Source organism: Aphelocoma coerulescens, chromosome 30 (genome assembly GCF_041296385.1).
Source record: "Aphelocoma coerulescens isolate FSJ_1873_10779 chromosome 30, UR_Acoe_1.0, whole genome shotgun sequence".
Lineage (NCBI taxonomy): Eukaryota > Metazoa > Chordata > Aves > Passeriformes > Corvidae > Aphelocoma > Aphelocoma coerulescens.
In genome coordinates this window covers 933,600-957,068 of record NC_091043.1, presented here as the reverse complement: position 1 = coordinate 957,068, position 23,469 = coordinate 933,600, and the positions used below count along the sequence as shown (strand labels likewise).

General features: G+C 58.0%; 2 protein-coding genes across 7 annotated transcripts in view; both read right to left on the bottom strand.

Annotated features, from left to right (window-relative positions):
- Positions 1-104: 104 nt before the first annotated feature.
- Positions 105-12,149, bottom strand: EPHX3 (epoxide hydrolase 3). Of its 4 annotated transcripts, none has more exons than XM_068998030.1 (8): positions 12,055-12,149; positions 10,789-10,840; positions 9,868-10,130; positions 7,532-7,617; positions 5,717-6,015; positions 4,048-4,151; positions 3,366-3,514; positions 105-398 (listed from the first exon to the last, which is right to left on the bottom strand). In XM_068998030.1, exons 3-8 carry the CDS (start codon positions 10,111-10,113, stop codon positions 167-169), a joined length of 1,116 nt encoding a protein of 371 aa, XP_068854131.1. In that variant the 5' UTR covers positions 10,114-10,130; positions 10,789-10,840; positions 12,055-12,149; the 3' UTR covers positions 105-166. The 4 variants fall into 4 exon arrangements, with proteins under 4 accessions (XP_068854131.1, XP_068854134.1, XP_068854136.1 ...); XM_068998033.1 differs by having other exon boundaries at positions 10,789-10,835; XM_068998035.1 differs by lacking the exon at positions 10,789-10,840.
- A 2,250-nt stretch (positions 12,150-14,399) lies between these two features.
- The window catches only part of BRD4 (bromodomain containing 4), a 68,021-nt gene continuing 58,951 nt past the window's right edge, over positions 14,400-23,469 (bottom strand). For all 3 annotated transcript variants that reach the window (XM_068997843.1, XM_068997842.1, XM_068997844.1), the window contains exons 21-22: positions 19,110-19,353; positions 14,400-15,012 (exon numbers count right to left, since the gene is read on the bottom strand). In XM_068997843.1, coding sequence (XP_068853944.1) covers positions 14,944-15,012; positions 19,110-19,353 — 313 coding nt within the window. In that variant the 3' untranslated portion in view covers positions 14,400-14,943. The remainder of the gene's footprint in view (positions 15,013-19,109; positions 19,354-23,469) is intronic.

The following is a 23,469-nucleotide window of genomic DNA, read 5'->3' as shown; positions in this document are numbered from 1 at the left end:
GGGGGGCACCAACGCCCTCGCAATCCAGATGTCGGGGTCCCCAACCCCTCCAGGGTCCCCCCCAGATGTTGGGGTCCCCCCCCTCCCCCCCCCCCACCCCCAGAGCCCCTCCAGGTGTGGGGATCGATTCCAGATGTTGAGACCGCCCCCCCCACTCTGGGCGTGGCTACGGCCCCGCCTTGTCCCCGCCCCCCAGGAACTCCCCAATCAGCTGCGCCAGGGGGCGGGGCCTCTCCTCGGGCAGCCAATGGGAGGCGCCGGGCAGGAGGCGGAGCCGCGCCGGGGGGCGGAGCCAGCGCAGGTGGGCGGGGCCAAGGCGCGGGTCCAGGAAGGCGTCGCGGGACCCCCAGAGCAGCAGCGTGGGGGGAGGGGGCGGCTCCCGGGGCACCGGGGTGTCCCTGGGGGGGGGGGGGGGGACAGGGGGTCAGGGGGGGTCACTGGGGGGGTCACTGGGGGGGACAGGGGGGTCAGGGGGGTCGGGGGGGGTCACTGGGGGGGGTCACTTGGGGGGACAGGGGGGTCAGGGGGGTCGGGGGGGTCACTGGGGGGGGTCACTGGGGGGGACAGGGGGGTCAGGGGGGTCAGGGGGGGTCATTGGGGGGGACAGGGGGGTCAGGGGGGTCAGGGGGGGTCATTGGGGGGGACAGGGGGGTCAGGGGGGTCAGGGGGGGTCACTGGGGGGGTCACTGGGGGGAACAGGGGGGTCAGGGGGTCACTGGGGGGGTCACTGGGGGGGACAGGGGGGTCAGGGGGGTCAGGGGGGTCACTGGGGGGGACAGGGGGGTCAGGGGGGTCAGGGGGGGTCACTGGGGGGGTCACTGGGGGGAACAGGGGGGTCAGGGGGTCACTGGGGGGGTCATTGGGGGGGGTCATTGGGGGGGTCACTGGGGGGGACAGGGGGGTCAGGGGGGGTCAGGGGGGTCGGGGGGGTCACTGGGGGGGACAGGGGGGTCAGGGGGTCATTGGGGGGGACAGGGGGGTCAGGGGGGTCAGGGGGGGTCATTGGGGGGGGTCATTGGGGGGGTCACTGGGGGGGACAGGGGGGTCAGGGGGGGTCAGGGGGGTCGGGGGGGTCACTGGGGGGGACAGGGGGGTCAGGGGGTCATTGGGGGGGACAGGGGGGTCAGGGGGGTCACTGGGGGGGGTCACTGGGGGGGACAGGGGGGTCAGGGGGTCACTGGGGGGGTCACTGGGGGGGACAGGGGGCTCAGGGGTCAGGGGGGTCACTGGGGGGCACAGAGGGGTCAGGGGGAGTCACTGGGGTGTCCCTGAGGGCATCCGAAACCCAACTGGGGCCATCCCAAACCCAACTGGGATCATCCCAAACCCAACTGGGATCATCCCAAACCCAACTGGGGTCATCCCAAACCCAACTGGGGTCATCCCAAACCCAACTGGGAACGTCCAAAACCCAACCGGGAACATCCCAAACCCAACTGGGATCATCCCAAACCCAACCGGGATCATCCCAAACCCAACCAGGAACATCCCAAACCCAACTGGGGTCATCCCAAACCCAACTGGGGTCATCCCAAACCCAACCGGGAACATCCCAAACCCAACTGGGAACATCCCAAACCCAACTGGGATCATCCCAAACCCAACTGGGGTCATCCCAAACCCAACTGGGGTCATCCCAAACCCAACTGGGGTCATCCCAAACCCAACCGGGATCATCCCAAACCCAACTGGGATCATCCCAAACCCAACTGGGATCATCCCAAACCCAAATGGGAACGTCCCAAACCCAACCGGGGCCATCCCAAACCCAGCCAGGATCATCCCAAACCCAGCTGGGATCATCCCAAACCCAACTGGGGTCATCCCAAACCCAACTGGGGTCATCCCAAACCCAACCGGGAACATCCCAAACCCAACTGGGAACATCCCAAACCCAACTGGGATCATCCCAAACCCAACTGGGGTCATCCCAAACCCAACTGGGGTCATCCCAAACCCAACTGGGGTCATCCCAAACCCAACTGGGGTCATCCCAAACCCAACCGGGATCATCCCAAACCCAACTGGGATCATCCCAAACCCAACTGGGATCATCCCAAACCCAAATGGGAACGTCCCAAACCCAACCGGGGCCATCCCAAACCCAGCCAGGATCATCCCAAACCCAGCCGGGATCATCCCAAACCCAACTGGGGTCATCCCAAACCCAACTGGGATCATCCCAAACCCAACCAGGAACATCCCAAACCCAACTGGGGTCATCCCAAACCCAACTGGGGTCATCCCAAACCCAACTGGGATCATCCCAAACCCAACCAGGAACATCCCAAACCCAACCGGGAACATCCCAAACCCAACTGGGAACATCCCAAACCCAACTGGGAACGTCCAAAACCCAACCGGGAACATCCCAAACCCAACTGGGATCATCCCAAACCCAACCGGGATCATCCCAAACCCAACCAGGAACATCCCAAACCCAACTGGGGTCATCCCAAACCCAACTGGGGTCATCCCAAACCCAACTGGGAACGTCCCAAACCCAACTGGGGTCATCCCAAACCCAACTCAGGTCATCCCAAACCCAACTGGGAATGTCCCAAACCCAACTGGGGTCATCCCAAACCCAACTGGGAACGTCCAAAACCCAACCGGGAACATCCCAAACCCAACCGGGAACATCCCAAACCCAACCAGGAACATCCGAAACCCAACTGGGATCATCCCAAACCCAACTGGGAACGTCCGAAACCCAACCAGGAACATCCGAAACCCAACTGGGATCATCCCAAACCCAACTGGGAATGTCCCAAACCCAACTGGGAATGTCCCAAACCCAACTGGGGTCATCCCAAACCCAACTGGGAACGTCCAAAACCCAACCAGGAACATCCCAAACCCAACCGGGAACATCCCAAACCCAACTGGGAACATCCAAAACCCAACTGGGATCATCCCAAACCCAACTGGGAACGTCCAAAACCCAACCGGGAACATCCCAAACCCAACTGGGATCATCCCAAACCCAACCGGGATCATCCCAAACCCAACCAGGAACATCCCAAACCCAACTGGGAACATCCCAAACCCAACTGGGAACATCCGAAACCCAACTGGGATCATCCCAAACCCAACTGGGAACGTCCAAAACCCAACCGGGAACATCCCAAACCCAACTCGGGTCATACCAAACCCAACTGGGAATGTCCCAAACCCAACTGGGGTCATCCCAAACCCAACTGGGAACGTCCCAAACCCAACTGGGAACATCCCAAACCCAACTGGGGTCATCCCAAACCCAACTGGGAACACCCAATGGGGTCCCACCACCCCCAGCACCCAACTGGGACCACCCAGCCCCACCCACCCCCCCCACCCCCACGCCCCCGGTGCCCCCCACCCACCGGAAGAGGTTCCGGTAGTAGTGGATGGGGGGGCTGAGCCCCCCGGGCTGGGACAGCCCGAACAGGTACGAGTCCAGTTCCTGCTCCGAGAGCCGCCACGCCGGGTCCTGGATGCCCGTCTGGGCACTGGTCAGGAACGTCCTCACCAGCTGCGGGGACACCGAGGGGGGACACGGGGCTGGGCGGTGCCAGGAGCCCGAAATCGGGGACAAACTGGGGGACACGAGGTGAGGGTGACATCAAACCCCCAAAATGGGGACAAACTGGGGGACACGGGGCGGGGGTGACATCAAACCCGAAATCAGGGACAAACTGGGGCACACGAGGTCTGGGTGACATCAAACCCCTGAAACTGGGGAGAAACTGGGGCAGATGAGGTGTGGGTGACATCAAACCCCGAAATCGGGGACAAAATGGGGGACACGAGGTCTGGGTGACATCAAACCCCCAAAACTGGGGACAAACTGGGGGACTCGAGGTCTGGGTGACATCAAACCCCCGAAAATGGGGACAAAGTGGGGGACACGAGGTCTGGGTGACATCAAAGCCCGAAATTGGGGACCAAGAGGGGACGTGACACTTTGGGGTTGGGCGTCGCCCTTTGGGGTGGTTCCTGAGGGGCTCTTTGGGGTGGGAGGTGGCACTGAGGGGACAGGAGGGGACAGGAGGGGACAGGGCTGACCTGGAAGTCGGCCAGGGACAGGAGCAGCTCGGGCAGCCAGGGCAGCTGGAACAGGAAAATGTAACAGGAGCGGAGCAGCTGCGACGGGTGACGGGCGGTGAAACCTGGGGTGGGGACACGGCCACCGCGGGGCCACCGCGGGGCCACCGCGGGGTCAGGGACAGGGACACGGCCACCGCGGGGCCACCGCGGGGCCACCACGGGGTCAGGGACAGGGACACGGCCACCGCGGGGCCACCGCGGGGCCACCGCGGGGTCAGGGACACCACGGAGCCACCACGGGGTCAGGGACAGGGACACGGCCACCGCGGGGCCACCGCGGGGTCAGGGACAGGGACACGGCCACCGCGGGGCCACCGCGGGGCCACCACGGGGTCAGGGACAGGGACACGGCCACCGCGGGGCCACCGCGGGGTCAGGGACAGGGACACGGCCACCGCGGGGCCACCGCGGGGCCACCACGGGGTCAGGGACACCACGGAGCCACCACGGGGTCAGGGACAGGGACACGGCCACCGCGGGGCCACCGCGGGGCCACCACGGGGTCAGGGACACTATGGGGCCACCCGGGGCCACCGCGGGGCCACCGCGGGGTCAGGGACAGGGACACGGCCACCGCGGGGCCACCGGGGGGTCAGGGACAGGGACACGGCCACCGCGGGGCCACTGCGGGGCCACCACGGGGTCAGGGACACTATGGGGCCACCGCGGGGCCACCACGGGGTCAGGGACACCACGGAGCCACCATGGGGTCAGGGACGCCGCAGGGCCACCATGGGGTCAGGGACACCATGGGGCCACCACGGGGTCAGGGACACGGCCACCGCAGGGCCACCGCGGGGCCACCACGGGGTCAGGGCCACCATGGGGCCACCACAGGGTCAAGGACAGGGACAGGACCACCATGAGGCCACTGCAGGGCCACTGTGGGGTCAGGGACAGGGACACCACGGGGCCACCACGGGGTCAGGGATAGGGACACCATGGGGCCACTGCGGGGCCACCGCGGGGTCAGGGCCAGGGCCAGGGCCACCACGGGTCCACCAAGAGAGGTGGCACCCAACGGCTTTTGGCCAGGGCAGGTGACACCCAGTGGCTGTGGCAGGTGACACCCACCGGCTGTGGCCACGGCAGGTGACACCCAATGGCTTTTGGCCACGGCAGGTGACACCCAATGGCCACGGCAGGTGACACCCAGTGGCTTTTGGCCACGGCAGGTGACACCCACCGGCTGTGGCCACGGCAGGTGACACCCAGTGGCTTTTGGCCACGGCAGGTGACACCCAGTGGCCACGGCAGGTGACACCCAACGGCTTTGGCCACGGCAGGTGACACCCAGTGGCCACAGCAGGTGACACCCAGTGGCCACGGCAGGTGACACCCAATGGCTTTGGCCACGGCAGGTGACACCCAGTGGCCACAGCAGGTGACACCCAGTGGCCACGGCAGGTGACACCCAGTGGCTTTGGCCACGGCAGGTGACACCCAATGGCCACGGCAGGTGACACCCAATGGCCACGGCAGGTGACACCCAATGGCTTTGGCCACGGCAGGTGACACCCAGTGGCCACGGCCACTCAACGTCCCCCAGCGCCCCCGACCGCGAGCCGCCCCACCGCGGCACCCGGCGTCCCCGACGTCGCCGTGGTGCCGCCCCCGTCCCCGTCACCTGCCATGACGCCGCGCTGGGGCGCGTCCATCACCACCAGCTTCTCCACCAGCTGCGGGTGGCTCGAGGCCACCTCCCAGGCCAGGACCCCTCCCCAGTCGTGGCCCACCAGGACGCAGCGCGGCGCCCCCGGGGGCGTCCCCAAGGCCTCGATGACCTCGCAGATGTCCCCGAGCAGCAGCTCCAGCCGGTAGCTGTCCCTGCCCGGGGGCTTCTCCGAGTCCCCGTAGCCCCGCAGGTCCAGGGCCACCACGCGGAAGCGGGGGCTGAACTCCTGCATCAGGTGACGCCAGCAGAACCTGGGGCACAGCGGGGACGGCGGTGGCACCGCGGGGACAGAGCGAGGGCCGGGGGCGGGGGGACAGCTGGGGACAGCTGGGGGCATCTTGGGGACAGCTGGGGGCACTTGGGGACACCTGAGGGACACTTGGGGGACACTTGAGGGACACTTGGGGGACACTTGGGGCCACTTGGGGCCACTTGGGGCACACTTGGGGACACCTGGGGACACCTGGGAACACTTAGGGACACGTGAGGGACACTTTGGGGACACTTGGGGATACTTGGGGCACAATTGGGGGACACTTGGGGGACACCTGGGAACACTTAGGGACACCTGGGGCACACTTGGGGCACATTTGGGCACACTTGGGGACACTTGAGGACACCTGGAGGACACTTGGGGCACACTTGGGGCCACCTGAGGGACACTTGGGGACACCTGAGGGACTCTTGGGAACACTTGGGGCCACTTGGGGGACACTTGGGAACACTTAGGGACACCTGGGGGACACTGGGGGGACACTTGGGGACACTTGGGGCACACTTGGGGATACCTGGGGACACTTGGGGACACTTGGGGCCACTTGGGGACACCTGGGGGACATTTGGGGACACTTTGGGACACTTGGGGGACACTGGGGGGACACCTGGGGACACTTGGGGACACTTTGGGACACTTGGGGCACACTTGGGGATACCTGGGGACACTTGGGAACACTTGGGGACACTTGGGGGATACCTGGGGACACTTGGGGGACACTTGGGGCCACTTGGGGCCACTTGGGGGACACTTGGGAACACTTAGGGACACTGGGGGGACACTTTGGGACACTTGGGGCCACTTGGGGATACCTGAGGGACACTTGGGGGACACCTGGGGGACACTTTGGGACACTTGGGGCACACTTGGGGGACACTTGGGGCACACTTGGGGGACACTTGGGGACACTTTGGGACACTTGGGGCACACTTGGGGCACACTTGGGGACACTTGGGGCACACTTGGGGGACACTTGGGGACACTTGGGGACACTGGGGGGACACTTGGGGACACTTTGGGACACTGGGGGGACACTTGGGGACACTTGGGGACACTTGGGGCCACTTGGGGCACACTTGGGGACACTTGGGGCACACTTGGGGGACACTTGGGGACACTTGGGGACACTGGGGGGACACTTGGGGACACTTTGGGACACTGGGGGGACACTTGGGGACACTTGGGGACACTTGGGGCCACTTGGGGCACTTGGGGCACACCTGGGGACACTTTGGGACACTTTGGGACACTTTGGGACACTTGGGCACACTTGGGGGACACTTGGGCACACTTTGGGACACTGGGGGGACACTTGGGGGACACTTGGGGACACTTTGGGACACTTTGGGACACTTGGGGCACACTTGGGGCACACTTGGGGGACACTTGGGGACACTTGGGGCACACTTGGGGGACACTTGGGGACACTTTGGGACACTTGGGGGACACTTGGGGACACTTGGGGACACTTGGGGACACTTTGGGACACGCACCAGTTCTGGGGGAAGCCGTGGAGCAGCAGCATCAGGGGGGCGCCGGGGGGACCCCGGGTGACGTAGTGGAGACGCAGCCCCGAGCCCTGGGGGACACCGGGGGGACAAAGGGGGGACAAAGGGGGCGGGGGGGGGGTGGGGACAGCCCCAAATCAGCCCCTCCCCCCCCCCTCCCCCGGATCTGTCACAGGAGGAGCCACCGGAGCTGGCACCGCTGAGCCTCCAGGGTGGCCCCAAAACCACCCCAAAATCCCCCCCAAACCACCCAAGACCCCCTCAAAATCCCCCCGAGCCCCTCTAGAACCTTCCAGACCCCCCAAACCCCCCCCCAGGACCCCATCCCCCCCTCCCCAGACCCTTCAAAAGTCCCCCCAGATCCTTCCAGGGTCCCCCAAAATTTCCCCCAGACCCCGCAAACCCCCAGGACCCCCCAGATCCCCCCAGTCCCCTCCAGTCCCCTCCAGAACCTTCCAGGACCCCCCCAGTGCCCCCCAGAACCTTCCAGGGCCCCCCTAAATCCGCCCCAAATCCCCCCCAGTCCCCTCCAGAACCTTCCAGGACCCCCCAGATCTCCCCAGATCCCCCCCAAATCCCCCAGTCCCCTCCAGGACCCCCCAAATCCCCCCTAAATCCCCCCCAGATCCCCTCCAGAACCTTCCAGGAGCTCCCCAGTGCCCCCCAGATCCCCCCCAATCCTCTCAAGAACCTTCCAGGACCCCCCAAATCCCCCCCAAATCCCCCCTAGAACCTTCCAGGACCCCTCTAGTACCCCCCAGGACCCTCCAGATCCCCCCAAATCCCACCCAGAACCTTCCAGGACCCTCCTAGATCCCCCCTAAGTCCCCCCAGATCCCCCCCAATCCTCTCAAGAACCTTCCAGGACCCCCCAAATCCCCCCCAATCCCCTCCAGAACCTTCCAGAACTCCCCCGGTGCCCCCCAGGACCCCCCAAATCCCACCCAGAACCTTCCAGGACCCCCCAAATCTCCCTAGATCCCCCCAAATCCCCCCCAGAACCTTTCAGGACCCCCCCCAGATCCCCTCCAGAACCTTCCAGGACTCCCCCGGTGCCTCCCAGGACCCCCCAAATCCCACCCAGAACCTTCCAGGACCCTCCTAGATCCCCCCTAAATCCCCCCAGATCCCCCCCAATCCTCTCAAGAACCTTCCAGGACCCCCCAAATCCCCCCCAATCCCCTCCAGAACCTTCCAGAACTCCCCCGGTGCCCCCCAGGACCCCCCAAATCTCCCTAGATCCCCCCAAATCCCCCCCAGAACCTTTCAGGACCCCCCCCAGATCCCCTCCAGAACCTTCCAGGACTCCCCCGGTGCCTCCCAGGACCCCCCAAATCCCACCCAGAACCTTCCAGGACCCCCCAAATCTCCCTAGATCCCCCCCAAATCCCCCCCCAGATCCCCTCCAGAACCTTCCAGGACCCCCCAAATCCCCCCCAGTTCCCTCCAGAACCTTCCAGGAGCCCCCCAGATCCCCCCCAGATCCTCTCAAGAACCTTCCAGGACTCCCCCGGTGCCTCCCAGGACCCCCCAAATCCCACCCAGAACCTTCCAGGACCCTCCTAGATCCCCCCTAAATCCCCCCAAATCCCCCCCAATCCCCTCCAGAACCTTCCAGGACTCCCCCGGTGCCCCCCAGGACCCCCCAAATCCCACCCAGAACCTTCCAGGACCCTCCTAGATCCCCCCTAAATCCCCCCAGATTCCCCCCAATCCTCTCAAGAACCTTCCAGGACTCCCCCGGTGCCTCCCAGGACCCCCCAAATCCCACCCAGAACCTTCCAGGACCCCCCAAATCTCCCCAGATCCCCCCCAAATCCCCCCCCAGATCCCCTCCAGAACCTTCCAGGACCCCCCAAATCCCCCCCAGTTCCCTCCAGAACCTTCCAGGAGCCCCCCAGATCCCCCCCAGATCCTCTCAAGAACCTTCCAGGACTCCCCCGGTGCCCCCCAGGACCCCCCCCAAATCCCCCCCAATCCCCTCCAGAACCTTCCAGGACTCCCCCGGTGCCCCCCAGGACCCCCCAAATCCCACCCAGAACCTTCCAGGACCCCCCAAATCTCCCTAGATCCCCCCTAAATCCCCCCAGATCCCCCCCAACCCTCTCAAGAACCTTCCAGGACCCCCCCCAAATCCCCCCCAATCCCCTCCAGAACCTTCCAGGACTCCCCCGGTGCCCCCCAGGACCCCCCCCAAATCCCCCCCAATCCCCTCCAGAACCTTCCAGGACTCCCCCGGTGCCCCCCAGGACCCCCCTCCCCCCCCCAATCCCTCCCAGAACCTTCCAGGACCCCCCCGGTGCCCCCCGGCGCCCCCGGACCTGCAGCCGCAGGTGCCGGTGCTCCCCGAAGGTGCCATCGGCCAGCCCGGGCGGGGCCGCGTCCCTGCGGTGCCACCCGAAGGTCGCGCGGGGTCCCCGCCGCAGCAGCAGCGCCACCCCCCAGAGGCCGAAGGCCACCCCCGAGGCCACCGCGGCCACCGCGAGTCCCCCCCGGGCCAGCAGCCGCCGCAGGGCCAGCAGGAGCCGCGTCGGGGCCAGCAGCAGCGACAGGAGCCGCGAGGGCATGGGGACAGCGGGGACACCTGGGGGGACACGGGGGGGACAGGGAGGTGGCAGTGGCAGGACAGCTGGGGGCACCTGGGGGCACCTGGGGGCACCTGGGGACAGCTGGGGGCACCTGGGGACCACCTGGGGACAGCTGGGGGCACCTGGGGACCACCTGGGGGCACCTGGGGGCACCTGGGGACATCTGGGGGACCTGAGGGACACCTGGGCACACCTGGGTCACACCTGGGGGTACCTGGGGGACACTTGGGGACCACCTGGGCACACCTGGGACACACCTGGGCACACCTGGGTGGGACACGGGGGCACCGGGGTGTCCCATCCCCAAGGTGTCCCCTATCACAGGGTGGCCGTGTCACCAAGGTCCCGTGTCCCCGTGGTGTCCCATGGCGGCCCCGTCCCCACCTGGTCCCCGTGGTGTCCCCACAGCCCCCCTGGTGTCCCCCCATTCCCCACAGCCCCCCTGGTGTCCCCCCTGGTGTCCCCCTGTCCCCACCTTGTCCCCACAGCCCCCCTCTATCCCCTCTGTCCCCCTGGTGTCCCCCCTGTCCCCACAGCCCCCCTGGTGTCCCCCCTGTCCCCCTGGTGTCCCCTCTGTCCCCACAGCCCCCCTGGTGTCCCCACAGCCCCCCTGGTGTCCCCCCTGGTGTCCCCCCTGTCCCCCCCTGTCCCCACCTTGTCCCCGCGGCCTCCGCGGTGCCGTTCCCGGGATGTGTCACCACCTGTCCTATTTCCCGGGTGGCACCGTCAGGAGTTGTCACCATGCCCTGGATGCCACCACCCCCACGGTGTCACCATCCCCAGGGTGCCATTGTCAGGGGTGGCACCAATACCAGGGTGTCACCACCCCCACGGTGTCACCATCAGGGGTGTCACCACTCCCAGGGTGCCACCATCAGGGGTGCCACCATCTCCTGGATGTCACCACCCCCACGGTGCCACCACCCCCAGGGGTGCCACTGTCAGGAGTTGTCACCATGCCCTGGATGCCACCACCCCCAAGGTGCCACCATCCCCACGGTGTCGCTGCCCCCAGGGTGTCACCAATACCAGGATGCCACCACCCCCAGGGTGTCACCATCAGGGGTGTCACCATCTCCAGGGTGCCACCACCCCCAGGGTGCCACTGTCACGGGTGCCACCAATACCAGGGTGCCACCACCCCCATGGTGTCACCATCTCCTGGATGCCACCACCACCCCCACGGTGCCACCACCCCCACGGTGTCGCTGCCCCAGCCCTGAGGTGCCACGTCCGGGGGTGTCCCCATTTCCCGGGGGGTCCCAGTCACCGGGGGGGTGTCGCGACATGGGGGTGTCCCTGTCCCTGGGGGGTGTCCCTGTCCCTGGGGGGTGTCCCTGTCCCCCCGGGGTGTCCCAGTCCCCGGGGGGGTGTCGCGACATGGGGGTGTCCCTGTCCCCGGGGTGTGTCCCAGTCCCCGGGGTGTCCCTGTCCCTGGGGTGTGTCCCAGTCCCCGGGGTGTCCCTGTCACCGGGGGGGTGTCACGACATGGGGGTGTCCCAGTCCCCGGGGTGTCCCTGTCACCGGGGGGGTGTCACGACATGGGGGTGTCCCTGTCCCCGGGGGGTGTCCCAGTCCCTGGGGGGTGTCCCAGTCCCCGGGGGGGTGTCCCAGTCCCCGGGGTGTCCCTGTCGCCGACCTGTCCCCCCCCCTTCCCCCCCCGCCCGGGACTCCCCGCCCGGAGCTGTCACGACATTGGGCTGTCCTTGTCGCACGCGCGGGGGGCTCCCAATCCCGACTCCGTCGCGACTCACGGGGTCCCCCCTGCTGTGTCCCACCCCCCCTGGCGTGTCCCCGTCCCCACCGACCCCGCCCCGATCCCCGCCTCTGTCGCGACACTGCGGTGGCCCCCGTCACGCCCGGGGGGTGTCCCCGCCACCTCCGCCGAGACGGCGCGGGCGTCCCGCCGCCATCACCGACCTGTCGCGACAGCGGGGGGGCTGGGGCGGCCCTGGGGGGGCGGCCCTGGGGGGGTTCTGTCGCCTCTGTCGCGATCGCGGCGCTGCCACCGCCCCCTCCCCCCCCCCCTCCCCGCGCCGCTTCCGCCTCGGCAGCGCCGGCCCCGCCCCCGAGCGCTGATTGGGCGGTGGCGAGGCGGGGGGGCGGGGCCTGGCGGGAGCAGCCAATGAGAGCGCGAGGGGCGGGGCCTGGGGCGGATTTGGGGCTTTTTTCGCGTTTTCATCTTTTTTTCTCCTTTTTAAAACTGTTGTGGGGCTCTTTTCGGTTTTTCCCCGTTTATCCTTTTTTAGTTTTCACCTTTTTTGTGGCTTTTGTCTCCTTTTGGGGCCTTTTAGCCTCCCAATTTTATTTTTTTTTAGAATTCCGACCCTTCCTATTTTTTAACCTTTTCCCCCTTTTCTTTCCCATTTTTCCCTCTCCTATTCCCTTTTTCTCTCGTTTTCCTCCTTTTTCTATTTTCGGCTATTTTAAAAACCATTTTTAACTTTTTTTCCCTCATTTTTCCCTTTTCCTTTCCCCCCTTGCCACAATTTTTTTACCATTTCCCCCCTTTTTTTTGGGGCCGTTTTGGAACATTTTTAAAAAAACGTCATTTTCATCCTAAACCGATAAAAATTATTAAAGGCTAAAATTCATCACCGAAACGATTTTACGAAAATTAATTTCGAGTTGGGATCTGGATGTTTATAACTTTAAGAATTTAAAAAATTCAATTTGGATTAAAATTCCGATTTCGGTCAATTTCGATTTTAAAACGCCAACATTTAGAAACGTCCAGAATTTCGATTTTGGTCAATTTTGGGTTGAATTTTAACCCCTTCCCCCCCTTTTCCCCCCTCCCCGTCCCGCCCCTGCCCCACCCCTCAAATTTTCCAGGATTTTGGGAATAAAAACGGGGCCGAAAAACCCGAAAATTCCGTTTTTTTGTGTTTTTTATACAAAACCAAACTCGCAGCGTTTTTTATTCCACGATCGGCAAAACCCCGGCGCGGGAATTCCGGGAATTCCGGGGGAAAAAACCTCGGGATTGGCACCGACGGGGACCCAAACCCAAATAAAATTAATTAATTATTAATAATTAATAAAACCCCGGGTGGGGAAGGCGAAGGGGGGAGGGCGGGAGGGGGATTGGGGAGAATTCCCGGGATTTTGGGCAAAAGGGAATTTATATAAAATAAAATAAAATAAAAAAAAAAAGGAAAAACTTAAAATGGGCGAAAAAATGGGGGAAAAAAAGTGGGAATAATAAAAAAATTCCGAGCGGGCGGCGATTTTGGGGGGAAAAGGGGGGAAATTGGGGAAGAGGGGGAGGGGAGGGAGGGGAAAGAGGAGGGAAAAGGGAAATAAAGAGGGGAAAATGTAAAAAATTCAGGAATATATAAAAAATGGGGGGAAAAGGGGGGAAAAGGGGGGAAAAAAGGGGAATTTTGAAGGAAAAAGTTAAAAAAAAAAAGGAAGAAAAAGGAAAAAGGGAAAATGAAAAAGGAATTTAAGGAAAAAATAGAAATAAAATTAAAGGGGAAAAGGGGGGGAAAAAGGAAAAAAGGGGGGAAGGGAAAATTAAAAAAAAGGAGGGGGAGAAGAGGGAAAAAATTGGGGAAAAGAAAAAGGGGAAAAAGGGAAAAGAAAGGAAAAAAAAAAGCAGGGAAAAATTAGGAAAAATCAGGGAAAAAAATCAGAAAAAAAGAAAAATCCGGGAAAAAAAATAAAAAGGGAAGGAAAAAATGGAGAAAAAAATCAAGGAAAAACTGGGGAAAATGGGGAAAAATCAGGGAAAAAAACAGGAAAAAAAAGGGGAAAAAAGGAAAAAAAATCGGGAAAAAAAGGAGAAAAAAAATGAGGAAAAAAGAAAAATTTGGGAAAAAAAGGGGGAAAAAAAGGAGGAAAAATTGGGGAAAAAAGGAGGAAAAATTGGGGAAAAAAAGGAGGAAAAATTGGGAAAAAAAGGAGAAAAAATCGGGGAAAAAAAAAAGGAGAAAATCAAGGAAAAAAAAAAAAAAGGGAATTTTTTGGCAAGGAAGGAAATGAAAAACGGAGGAAGAAGGAAAAAAAAGGGCAAAGGAGGAAAATTCCAGGAGGAAAAGAGGGAAAAGCGAAGGGGGGGGAAGTCCCTGAGGCAGCGGGCGGGGGAGGGGCCGGGCCCCTCCCCCCATCACCCCTCCCCCCCCAAATTCCTCCCCAAAAAGCCCCAAATCCGCCCCGATCCAGCCCAAAAAAATGGGAATTTCCCCCCATTTTTTTCTTGTTGCCGTCGCCGGAAAAACAAAACCGAACCCCCCCCCCCCCAAAAAAATCCAAAATCGGTGAAAAAAAACCCAAAAAAAGACCAAAAAAAAAAAAAAAACCCAAACTAAAAAAGGAAAATTAAAAATCCCGGGAATTCCCGGGAATCCTCGTGGGGTTTTTTTTGTTGTCGTCGTTTTTGGTGTGAAAAACAGGGAAAAAAGAGGAAAACCAAAAAAACCCAAAAAAAGGTGGAATTCCGGGGTAAGGCAGCCCCGCCCCCGCTCCCATTCCCGAATTTTTTCCAACATTTAACGGAGAGTCCGAACTTTTTTCTTTTTTTTTCTGTGTTTTCGTTGGATTTTCGTCGTTTTTGTGGTTTTTTTTTGTTTTCTGGCCAGGAAAAAAAAAGGGAAAAGAGAAAAAAAAAAAAAAAAAAAGGAATTTTTTCTTTTTTTTTTTTCTTTGTTTTTTTTTTTTTGTGTGTGTTTTTCCACTTTTTTTTTTTTGGTGTTTTTTTTGTTGTTGTTTTGTTTCGTTTCGTGGGGTTTTGTTGGTTTTTTTGTTTTTTTTTTTTCTTTTTTTTTTTTGGGAAAAGAGTCAAATTCCCGGCCGGAATCGCCTCTCCTAGAAAAGGTTCTCCTCGAAAATCGCCAGGAGGTCGCTCTGGAAGTTCATGTCGATCGTCGCCGCCATCTGCACAAAAAAAAAAAAGGGGGAAAATCGGGAAAAATTCCTGGAATTTTTGCATTTTTTTCCCTGATTTTTTGGGGGATTTTTTCCCGGATTTTTTGGGATTTTTTCCCGGATTTTTTGGGGATTTTTTACCCGTTTTTTTTAGGAGTTTCCGGCCTTTTTTTGGTTTTTTTTTGGTCGTTCCCGGGCGTTATTTTGGCAGAGGATCCTCGAAATCCCCAAAAATTCTCCTTTTTAGGAATTTCTGGAGTTCCCAGGATTTTTTTCAGAATTCCCGGGAATTTTTAGAACATTTTTCCAAATTTTCTTTTTTTAAAAAATTATTTTTAAGGCGTTTTTCCCATTTTTGGGGTTTTTTGGCCGTTTACAGGATTTTCTTTTTTAGCAGAGGATCCTCAAAATCCCAAAAAATTCTCATTTTTAGGAATTTCTGGATTTCCCAGGATTTTTTTCAGAATTCCCAGGATATTTTAAAAACATTTTTATTTATTTTTTTTATTTTTAAGGAGTTTTTCCCATTTTTGGTTTTTTTTTGGCCATTCCCAGGGTTTTTTTTTGGCAGAGGATTCTCAAAATCCCCAAAAATTCTCCTTTTTAGGAATTTCTGGAGTTCCCAGGATTTTTTTCAGAATTCCCGGGAATTTTTAGAACATTTTTCCAAATTTTCTTTTTTTAAAAAATTATTTTTAAGGCGTTTTTCCCATTTTTGGGGTTTTTTGGCCGTTTACAGGATTTTCTTTTTTGGCAGAGGATCCTCAAAATCCCAAAAAATTCTCATTTTTAGGAATTTTTGGAGTTCCCAGGATTTTTTTCAGAATTCCCAGCAATTTTTAAAACATTTTCCCAAATTATCTTATTTTTAAAAATTATTTTTAAGGAGTTTTTCCCATTTTTGGGGTTTTTTGGCCGTTTACAGGATTTTCTTTTTTGGCAGAGGATCCTCAAAATCCCAAAAAATTCTCATTTTTAGGAAGTTTTGGAGTTCCCAGGATTTTTTTCAGAATTCCCAGGAATTTTAAAAACTTTCTTCTTTTTTTAAATTATTTTTTAAGGAGTTTTTCCCATTTTTGGGGTTTTTTTGGCCGTTCCCAGGGGTTTTTTTTTGGCAGAGGATCCTGGAAATCCCACAGAATTCTCATTTTTAGGAATTTTTGGGGTTCCCAGGATTTTTTTCAGAATTCCCAGTAATTTTTAAAACATTTTCCTTTTTAATTTTTTTTTTTTATTTTTAAGGCGTTTTCCCCATTTTTGGGGTTTTTTTTTGGCCATTCTCGGGTGTTTTTTTGGCAGAGGATTCTCAAAATCCCAAAAAATTCTCATTTTTAGGAATTTCTGAAGTTCCCAGGATTTTTTTCAGAATTCCCAGCAATTTTTAAAACATTTTCCCAAATTATCTTATTTTTAAAAATTATTTTTAAGGAGTTTTTCCCATTTTTGGGGTTTTTTTGGCCATTCCCAGGGGTTTTTTTTTGGCAGAGGATCCTCAAAATCCCACAGAATTCTCATTTTTAGGAATTTCTGGAGTTCCCAGGATTGTTTTTTTTCAGCATTCCCAGGATTTTAAAAACACATTCCTGCATTTTTTCTTGGTTTTTCATTATTTTTAGGGCGTTTTTCCCATTTTTGGGGTTTTTTGGCCGTTCCCAGGGGGTTTGGGGCAGAGGATTCCCGGAATTCCCGAGGATTTCTCCTTCTGACCCATTTTTGGTGTTCCCTGAATTCTTTTCAGCATTCCCAGGATTTTTATTTTCATTTCCCGGTGATTTTTAAGGAGCTTTTCCCACTTTTTTGGGGCCATTCCCACCCTTTTATTTTGGGAGCAGCTCCGGGGTTTCCTTGGATTTTGGGGTTTTTTTTTGGCTTTCCCAGGAATTTTTAGGGAATTTTTCTCTCACTTCCCACGGGGTTTTTTGGGGACATTTCACACAATTTTAGACCTTTCCCAGGGATTTTTTTGGGGACATTTCACCCAATTTTAGGCCTTTCCCAGGGATTTTTCTGGGGATTTTTTGGGGACATTTCACCCAATTTTAGGCCTTTCCCAGGGGTTTTTCTCCCATTTCCCACAGGATTTTTTGGGGATGTTTGGGAATATTTTCACCTTCTCTGGGGATTTTTGGGGAATTTTTCTCCCACTTCCCAAAGGATTTTTTGGGGATATTTCCCACAATTTTACTCCTTTCCCAGGAATTTTTGGGGATTTTTTGGGACTATTTCACACAATTTTAGGTTTTTCCCAAGGAATTTTTGGGGATTTTTTTCTTTCACTTCCCAAGAGATTTTTTGGGGATGTTTGGGAATACTTTCATCTTCTCTGGGGATTTTTGGGGAATTTTTCTCCCACTTCCCAAGGGATTTTTTGGGGACACTTCACACATATTTAGGCCATTCCCAGGGATTTTTGGGGATTTTTTGGGGACGTTTCACCCAATTTTAGGCCTTTCCCAGAAATTTTTGGGGAATTTTTCTCCCAATTCCCAAGGGATCTTTTGGGAATATTCCAGCCAATTTTAGACCTTTCCCAGCAATTTTTCTCCCACCTCCCAAGGGATTTTTTGGGGACATTTCACCCAATTTTAGGCCTTTCCCAGGGATTTTTTTGGGGACATTTCACCCAATTTTAGACCTTTCCCAGAAATTTTCTGGGGACATTTCACCCAATTTTAGGCCTTTCCCAGGGATTTTTTTGGGGACATTTCATCCAATTTTAGGCCTTTCCCAGGGATTTTTTTGGGGACATTTCATCCAATTTTAGGCCTTTCCCAGGGATTTTTTTGGGGACATTCCACCCAATTTTAGGCCTTTCCCAGGGATTTTTTTGGGGACATTTCACCCAATTTTAGACCTTTCCCAGGAATTTCTGGGGATTTTTTTGGGGACATTTCACCCAGTTTTAGGCCTTTCCCAGGGATTTTTTTGGGGACATTCCACCCAATTTTAGGCCTTTCCCAGGGATTTTTTGGGGACATTTCATCCAATTTTAGGCCTTTCCCAGGGATTTTTCTGGGGACTTTTTTGGGGACATTCCACCCAATTTTAGGCCTTTCCCCAGGGATTTTTTTGGGGACATTCCACCCAATTTTAGGCCTTTCCCAGGGATTTTTTTGGGGACATTTCATCCAAGTTTAGACCTTTCCCAGGGATTTTTCTGGGGATTTTTTGGGGGACATTTCACCCAATTTTAGACCTTTCCCAGGGATTTTTCTGGGGATTTTTTTGGGGACATTTCACCCAATTTTAGGCCTTTCCCAGGGATTTTTTTGGGGACATTCCACCCAATTTTAGGCCTTTCCCAGGGATTTTTCTGAGGATTTTTTGGGGGACATTCCACCCAATTTTAGGCCTTTCCCAGGGATTTTTTGGGGACATTCCACCCAATTTTAGGCCTTTCCCAGGGATTTTTTTGGGGACATTCCACCCAAGTTTAGACCTTTCCCAGGGATTATTCTGGGCATTTTTTTGGGGACATTCCACCCAATTTTAGGCCTTTCCCAGGGATTTTTCTGGGGATTTTTTTGGGGGACATTCCACCCAATTTTAGGCCTTTCCCAGGGTTTTTTTGGGGACATTTCACCCAATTTTACGCCTTTCCCAGGGATTTCTTGGGAATTTTTCTCCCACTTCCCACGGGATTTTTTTGGGGACATTTCACCCAGTTTTAGGCCTTTCCCAGGGATTTTTTTTGGGGACATTTCACCCAATTTTAGACCTTTCCCAGGAATTTCTGGGCATTTTTTTGGGGACGTTTCACCCAATTTTAGGCCTTTCCCAGGGATTTTTCTGAGGATTTTTTGGGGGACATTCCACCCAATTTTAGGCCTTTCCCAGGGATTTTTTTGGGGACATTCCACCCAGTTTTAGGCCTTTCCCAGGGATTTTTTTGGGGACATTCCACCCAAGTTTAGACCTTTCCCAGGGATTTTTCTGGGCATTTTTTTGGGGATGTTTCACCCAATTTTAGGCCTTTCCCAGGGATTTTTCTGGGGATTTTTTTGGGGACATTCCACCCAATTTTAGGCCTTTCCCAGGGATTTTTTGGGGCGATTCCTCGGCCTTCCGGGGCGCAGCTCCCGGCGCGTTTTTAACCCTTCCCTCACCGCTTCCCGGCGCCGCCGCTCCTGCTCCCTCTTCCGGGCCATCTCCCGCTGCTGGTCCAGCATGGACTGGGAGCTCTGGGAGCTCTGGGGCTGCGGCGGCGCCGCCGACGCCGACACCGGCACCGGCACCGCGCCCGGCCCGGGCCCCGGCGGCTGCTGCTGCTGCTGCTGCTGCTCCTGGCGCCGCCGCACCTCCTCGTGCACCCGGCGCGCCTGCTCCAGCGCCTCCTCGTCCTCGCGGCTCCTGCCGAGTGACCACAGGGACCAGAGTGACCACAGGGGCACCAGGAGTGACCCCAGGGACCAGGAACCCCCCCGCGCCTGCTCCAGCGCCTCCTCGTCCTCGCGGCTCCTGCCGAGTGACCACAGGGACCAGAGTGACCACAGGGGCACCAGGAGTGACCACAGGGACACCACAGTGACCACAGGGGCACCAGGGACCAGGAACCCCCCCGCGCCTGCTCCAGCGCCTCCTCGTCCTCGCGGCTCCTGCCGAGTGACCACAGGGACCACAGTGACCACAGGGGCACCAGGAGTGACCAGAGTGACCACAGGGACCACAGGAGTGACCACAGGGACACCAGGAGTGACCACAGGGACACCACAGTGACCATAGGGACACCAGGGACACCACAGTGACCACAGGGACACCAGGAGTGACCCCAGGGACCAGGAACCCCCCCGCGCCTGCTCCAGCGCCTCCTCGTCCTCGCGGCTCCTGCCGAGTGACCAGAGGGACCACAGTGACCACAGTGACCACAGGGACACCAGGAGTGACCACAGTGACCACAGGGACACCAGGGACACCAGGAGTGACCACAGGGACACCAGGAGTGACCCCAGGGACCAGGAACCCCCCCCGCGCCTGCTCCAGCGCCTCCTCGTCCTCACGGCTCCTGCCGAGTGACCAGAGGGACCACAGTGACCACAGGGACACCAGGAGTGACCACAGTGACCACAGTGACCACAGTGGCACCAGGAGTGACCACAGGGACACCAGGAGTGACCACAGTGACCACAGTGACCACAGGAGTGACCACAGGGACACCAGGAGTGACCACAGGGACCAGGAACCCCCCCGCGCCTGCTCCAGCGCCTCCTCGTCCTCGCGGCTCCTGCCGAGTGACCACAGGGACCACAGTGACCACAGGAGTGACCACAGTGACCAGAGGGACCACAGGAGTGACCAGAGTGACCACAGGAGTGACCACAGTGACCACAGGGACCACAGGAGTGACCACAGGAGTGACCACAGGGACACCACAGTGACCACAGGGACACCAGGGACCAGGAACGCCCCCCGCGTCTGCTCCAGCGCCTCCTCGTCCTCGCGGCTCCTGCCGAGTGACCACAGGGACCAGAGTGACCACAGGGGCACCAGGAGTGACCACAGTGACCAGAGTGACCACAGGAGTGACCACAGGGACACCAGGAGTGACCCCAGGGACCAGGAACCCCCCCGCGCCTGCTCCAGCGCCTCCTCGTCCTCGCGGCTCCTGCCGAGTGACCAGAGGGACCACAGTGACCACAGGGACACCAGGAGTGACCACAGTGACCACAGTGACCACAGTGACCACAGTGGCACCAGGAGTGACCACAGGGGCACCAGGAGTGACCACAGTGACCACAGTGACCACAGGAGTGACCACAGGGACACCAGGAGTGACCCCAGGGACCAGGAACCCCCCCGCGCCTGCTCCAGCGCCTCCTCGTCCTCGCGGCTCCTGCCGAGTGACCAGAGGGACCACAGTGACCACAGTGACCACAGGAGTGACCAGAGTGACCACAGGGACACCAGGGACACCAGGAGTGACCACAGTGACCACAGGGACACCAGGGACACCAGGAGTGACCACAGGGACACCAGGAGTGACCCCAGGGACCAGGAACCCCCCCGCGCCTGCTCCAGCGCCTCCTCGTCCTCGCGGCTCCTGCCGAGTGACCACAGGGACCACAGGGACCACAGTGACCACAGGGGCACCAGGAGTGACCAGAGTGACCACAGGGACACCAGGAGTGACCACAGGGACACCACAGTGACCACAGGGGCACCAGGAGTGACCACAGGGACACCAGCAGTGACCACAGTGACCACAGGGACACCAGGAGTGACCACAGGGACACCAGGAGTGACCACAGTGACCAGAGTGACCACAGGAGTGACCACAGGGACACCAGGAGTGACCACAGGGACACCAGGAGTGACCACAGGGACCACAGTGACCACAGGAGTGACCACAGGGACACCAGGAGTGACCACAGGAGTGACCACAGGGACACCAGGAGTGACCACAGGGACCACACGGACCACAGTGACACCAGCAGTGACCAGAGTGACCACAGGGACACCAGGAGTGACCACAGGGACACCAGCAGTGACCACAGTGACCACAGGGGCACCAGGAGTGACCACAGGGACACCACAGTGACCACAGGGACCACACGAGTGACCACAGGGACCAGAGTGACCACAGGAGTGACCACCGGGACACCAGGAGTGACCACAGTGACCAGAGTGACCACAGGAGTGACCAGAGTGACCAGAGTGACCACAGGGACCACAGGGACCAGAGTGACCACAGGAGTGACCACAGGGACACCAGGAGTGACCCCAGGGACCAGGAACCCCCCCGCGCCTGCTCCAGCGCCTCCTCGTCCTCGCGGCTCCTGCCGAGTGACCACAGGGACCAGAGTGACCACAGGGGCACCAGGAGTGACCACAGTGACCACAGGGACACCAGGAGTGACCACAGTGACCACAGGGACACCAGGAGTGACCACAGGAGTGACCACAGTGACCACAGGGACCAGAGTGACCGCAGGGACACCAGCAGTGACCACAGGGACAGCAGGAGTGACCACAGGGACCAAAAGTGCCCACAGGGACCACGAGTGACCATAAGTGACCAGGAACCCCCCACGGCACCGGCCACGGGTCAGGGAATGACCGGGAATGGCCACGGGAATGGTGCTGGTGGTGCCGCTCCTGGTGCATCTGGTGGTGTTTTGGGGTTCCTGGTGCTGTTTGTGGTGTTCCTGGTGGTGTTTGTGGGTTCCTGGGGGTGTTTATGGGGTTCCTGGGGGTGTTTATGGAACTCCTGGTGCTGTTTATGGGTTCCTGGTGGTGTTTATGGTGTTCCTGGTGGTATTTGTGGGTTCCTGGTGCTGTTTATGGTGTTCCTAGGGGTATTTGTGGGTTCCTGGTGCTGTTTATGGAACTCCTGGTGCTGTTTGTGGGTTCCTGGTGGTGTTTATGGTGTTCCTGGTGGTGTTTGTGGGTTCCTGGTGGTGTCTGTGGGGTTCCTGGTGGTGTTTATGGGGTTCCTGATGCTGTTTATGGGGTTCCTGGTGGTGTTTATGGGGCTCCTGGTGGTGTTTATGGGGCTCCTGGTGCTGTTTATGGGGTTCCTGGTGGTGTTTATGGGGTCCTGGTGGTGTTTATGGGGTTCCTGGTGCTGTTTATGGGGTTCCTGGTGGTGTTTTGGGGTTCCTGGTGCTGTTTATGGGGTTCCTGGTGCTGTTTATGGGGTCCTGGTGGTGTTTATGGGGTTCCTGGTGGTGTTTGTGGGGTTTCTGGTGCTGTTTATGGGGTTCCTGGTGCTGTTTATGGGTTCCTGGTGCTGTTTATGGGGTTCCTGGTGCTGTTTATGGTGTTCCTGGTGGTATTTGTGGGGTTCCTGGTGCTGTTTATGGGGTTCCTGGTGGTGTTTATGAGGTTCCTGGTGGTGTTTATGGTGTTCCTGGTGGTATTTGTGGGTTCCTGGTGCTGTTTATGGGGTTCCTGGTGGTGTTTATGAGGTTCCTGGTGGTGTTTATGGAGCTCCTGGGGGTGTTTGTGGGGTTCCTGGTGCTGTTATGAGGTTCCTGGTGGTGTTTATGGGGTTCCTGGTGGTATTTGTGGGTTCCTGGGGGTGTTTCTGATGTTCCTGGTGCTGTTTCTGATGTTCCTGGTGCTGTTTATGGGGTTCCTGGTGGTGTTTATGGGGTTCCTGGTGGTGTTTATGGGGTTCCTGGGGGTGTTTATGGGGTTCCTGGGGGTGTTTATGGGGTCCTGGTGCTGTTTATGAGGTTCCTGGTGGTATTTGTGGGTTCCTGGGGGTGTTTATGGGGTTCCTGGGGGTGTTTGTGGGTTCCTGGGGGTGTTTATGGGGTTCCTGGTGCTGTTTATGAGGTTCCTGGTGGTGTTTATGGAGCTCCTGGGGGTGTTTGTGGGGTTCCTGGTGCTGTTATGAGGTTCCTGGTGGTGTTTATGGGGTTCCTGGTGGTGTTTCTGATGTTCCTGGTGGTGTTTATGGGGTTCCTGGTTAGGGTTAGGGTTATGCTGTTTATAGGGTTCCTGGTGGTATTTGTGGGGTTCCTG

Bases quoted from the DNA above. Each gene is read 5' to 3' on its own strand.
- EPHX3 (XM_068998030.1), bottom strand. From the start codon at position 10,113: ATGCCCTCGCGGCTCCTGTCGCTGCTGCTGGCCCCGACGCGGCTCCTG. The intron at 4,152-5,716 runs GTGACGGGGACG...TCCCCACCCCAG, and splicing joins CCAGCGCGGCGTCATGGCAG to GTTTCACCGCCCGTCACCCG. The intron at 3,515-4,047 runs GTCAGCCCTGTC...GTGTCCCCGCAG, and splicing joins TGTCCCTGGCCGACTTCCAG to CTGGTGAGGACGTTCCTGAC.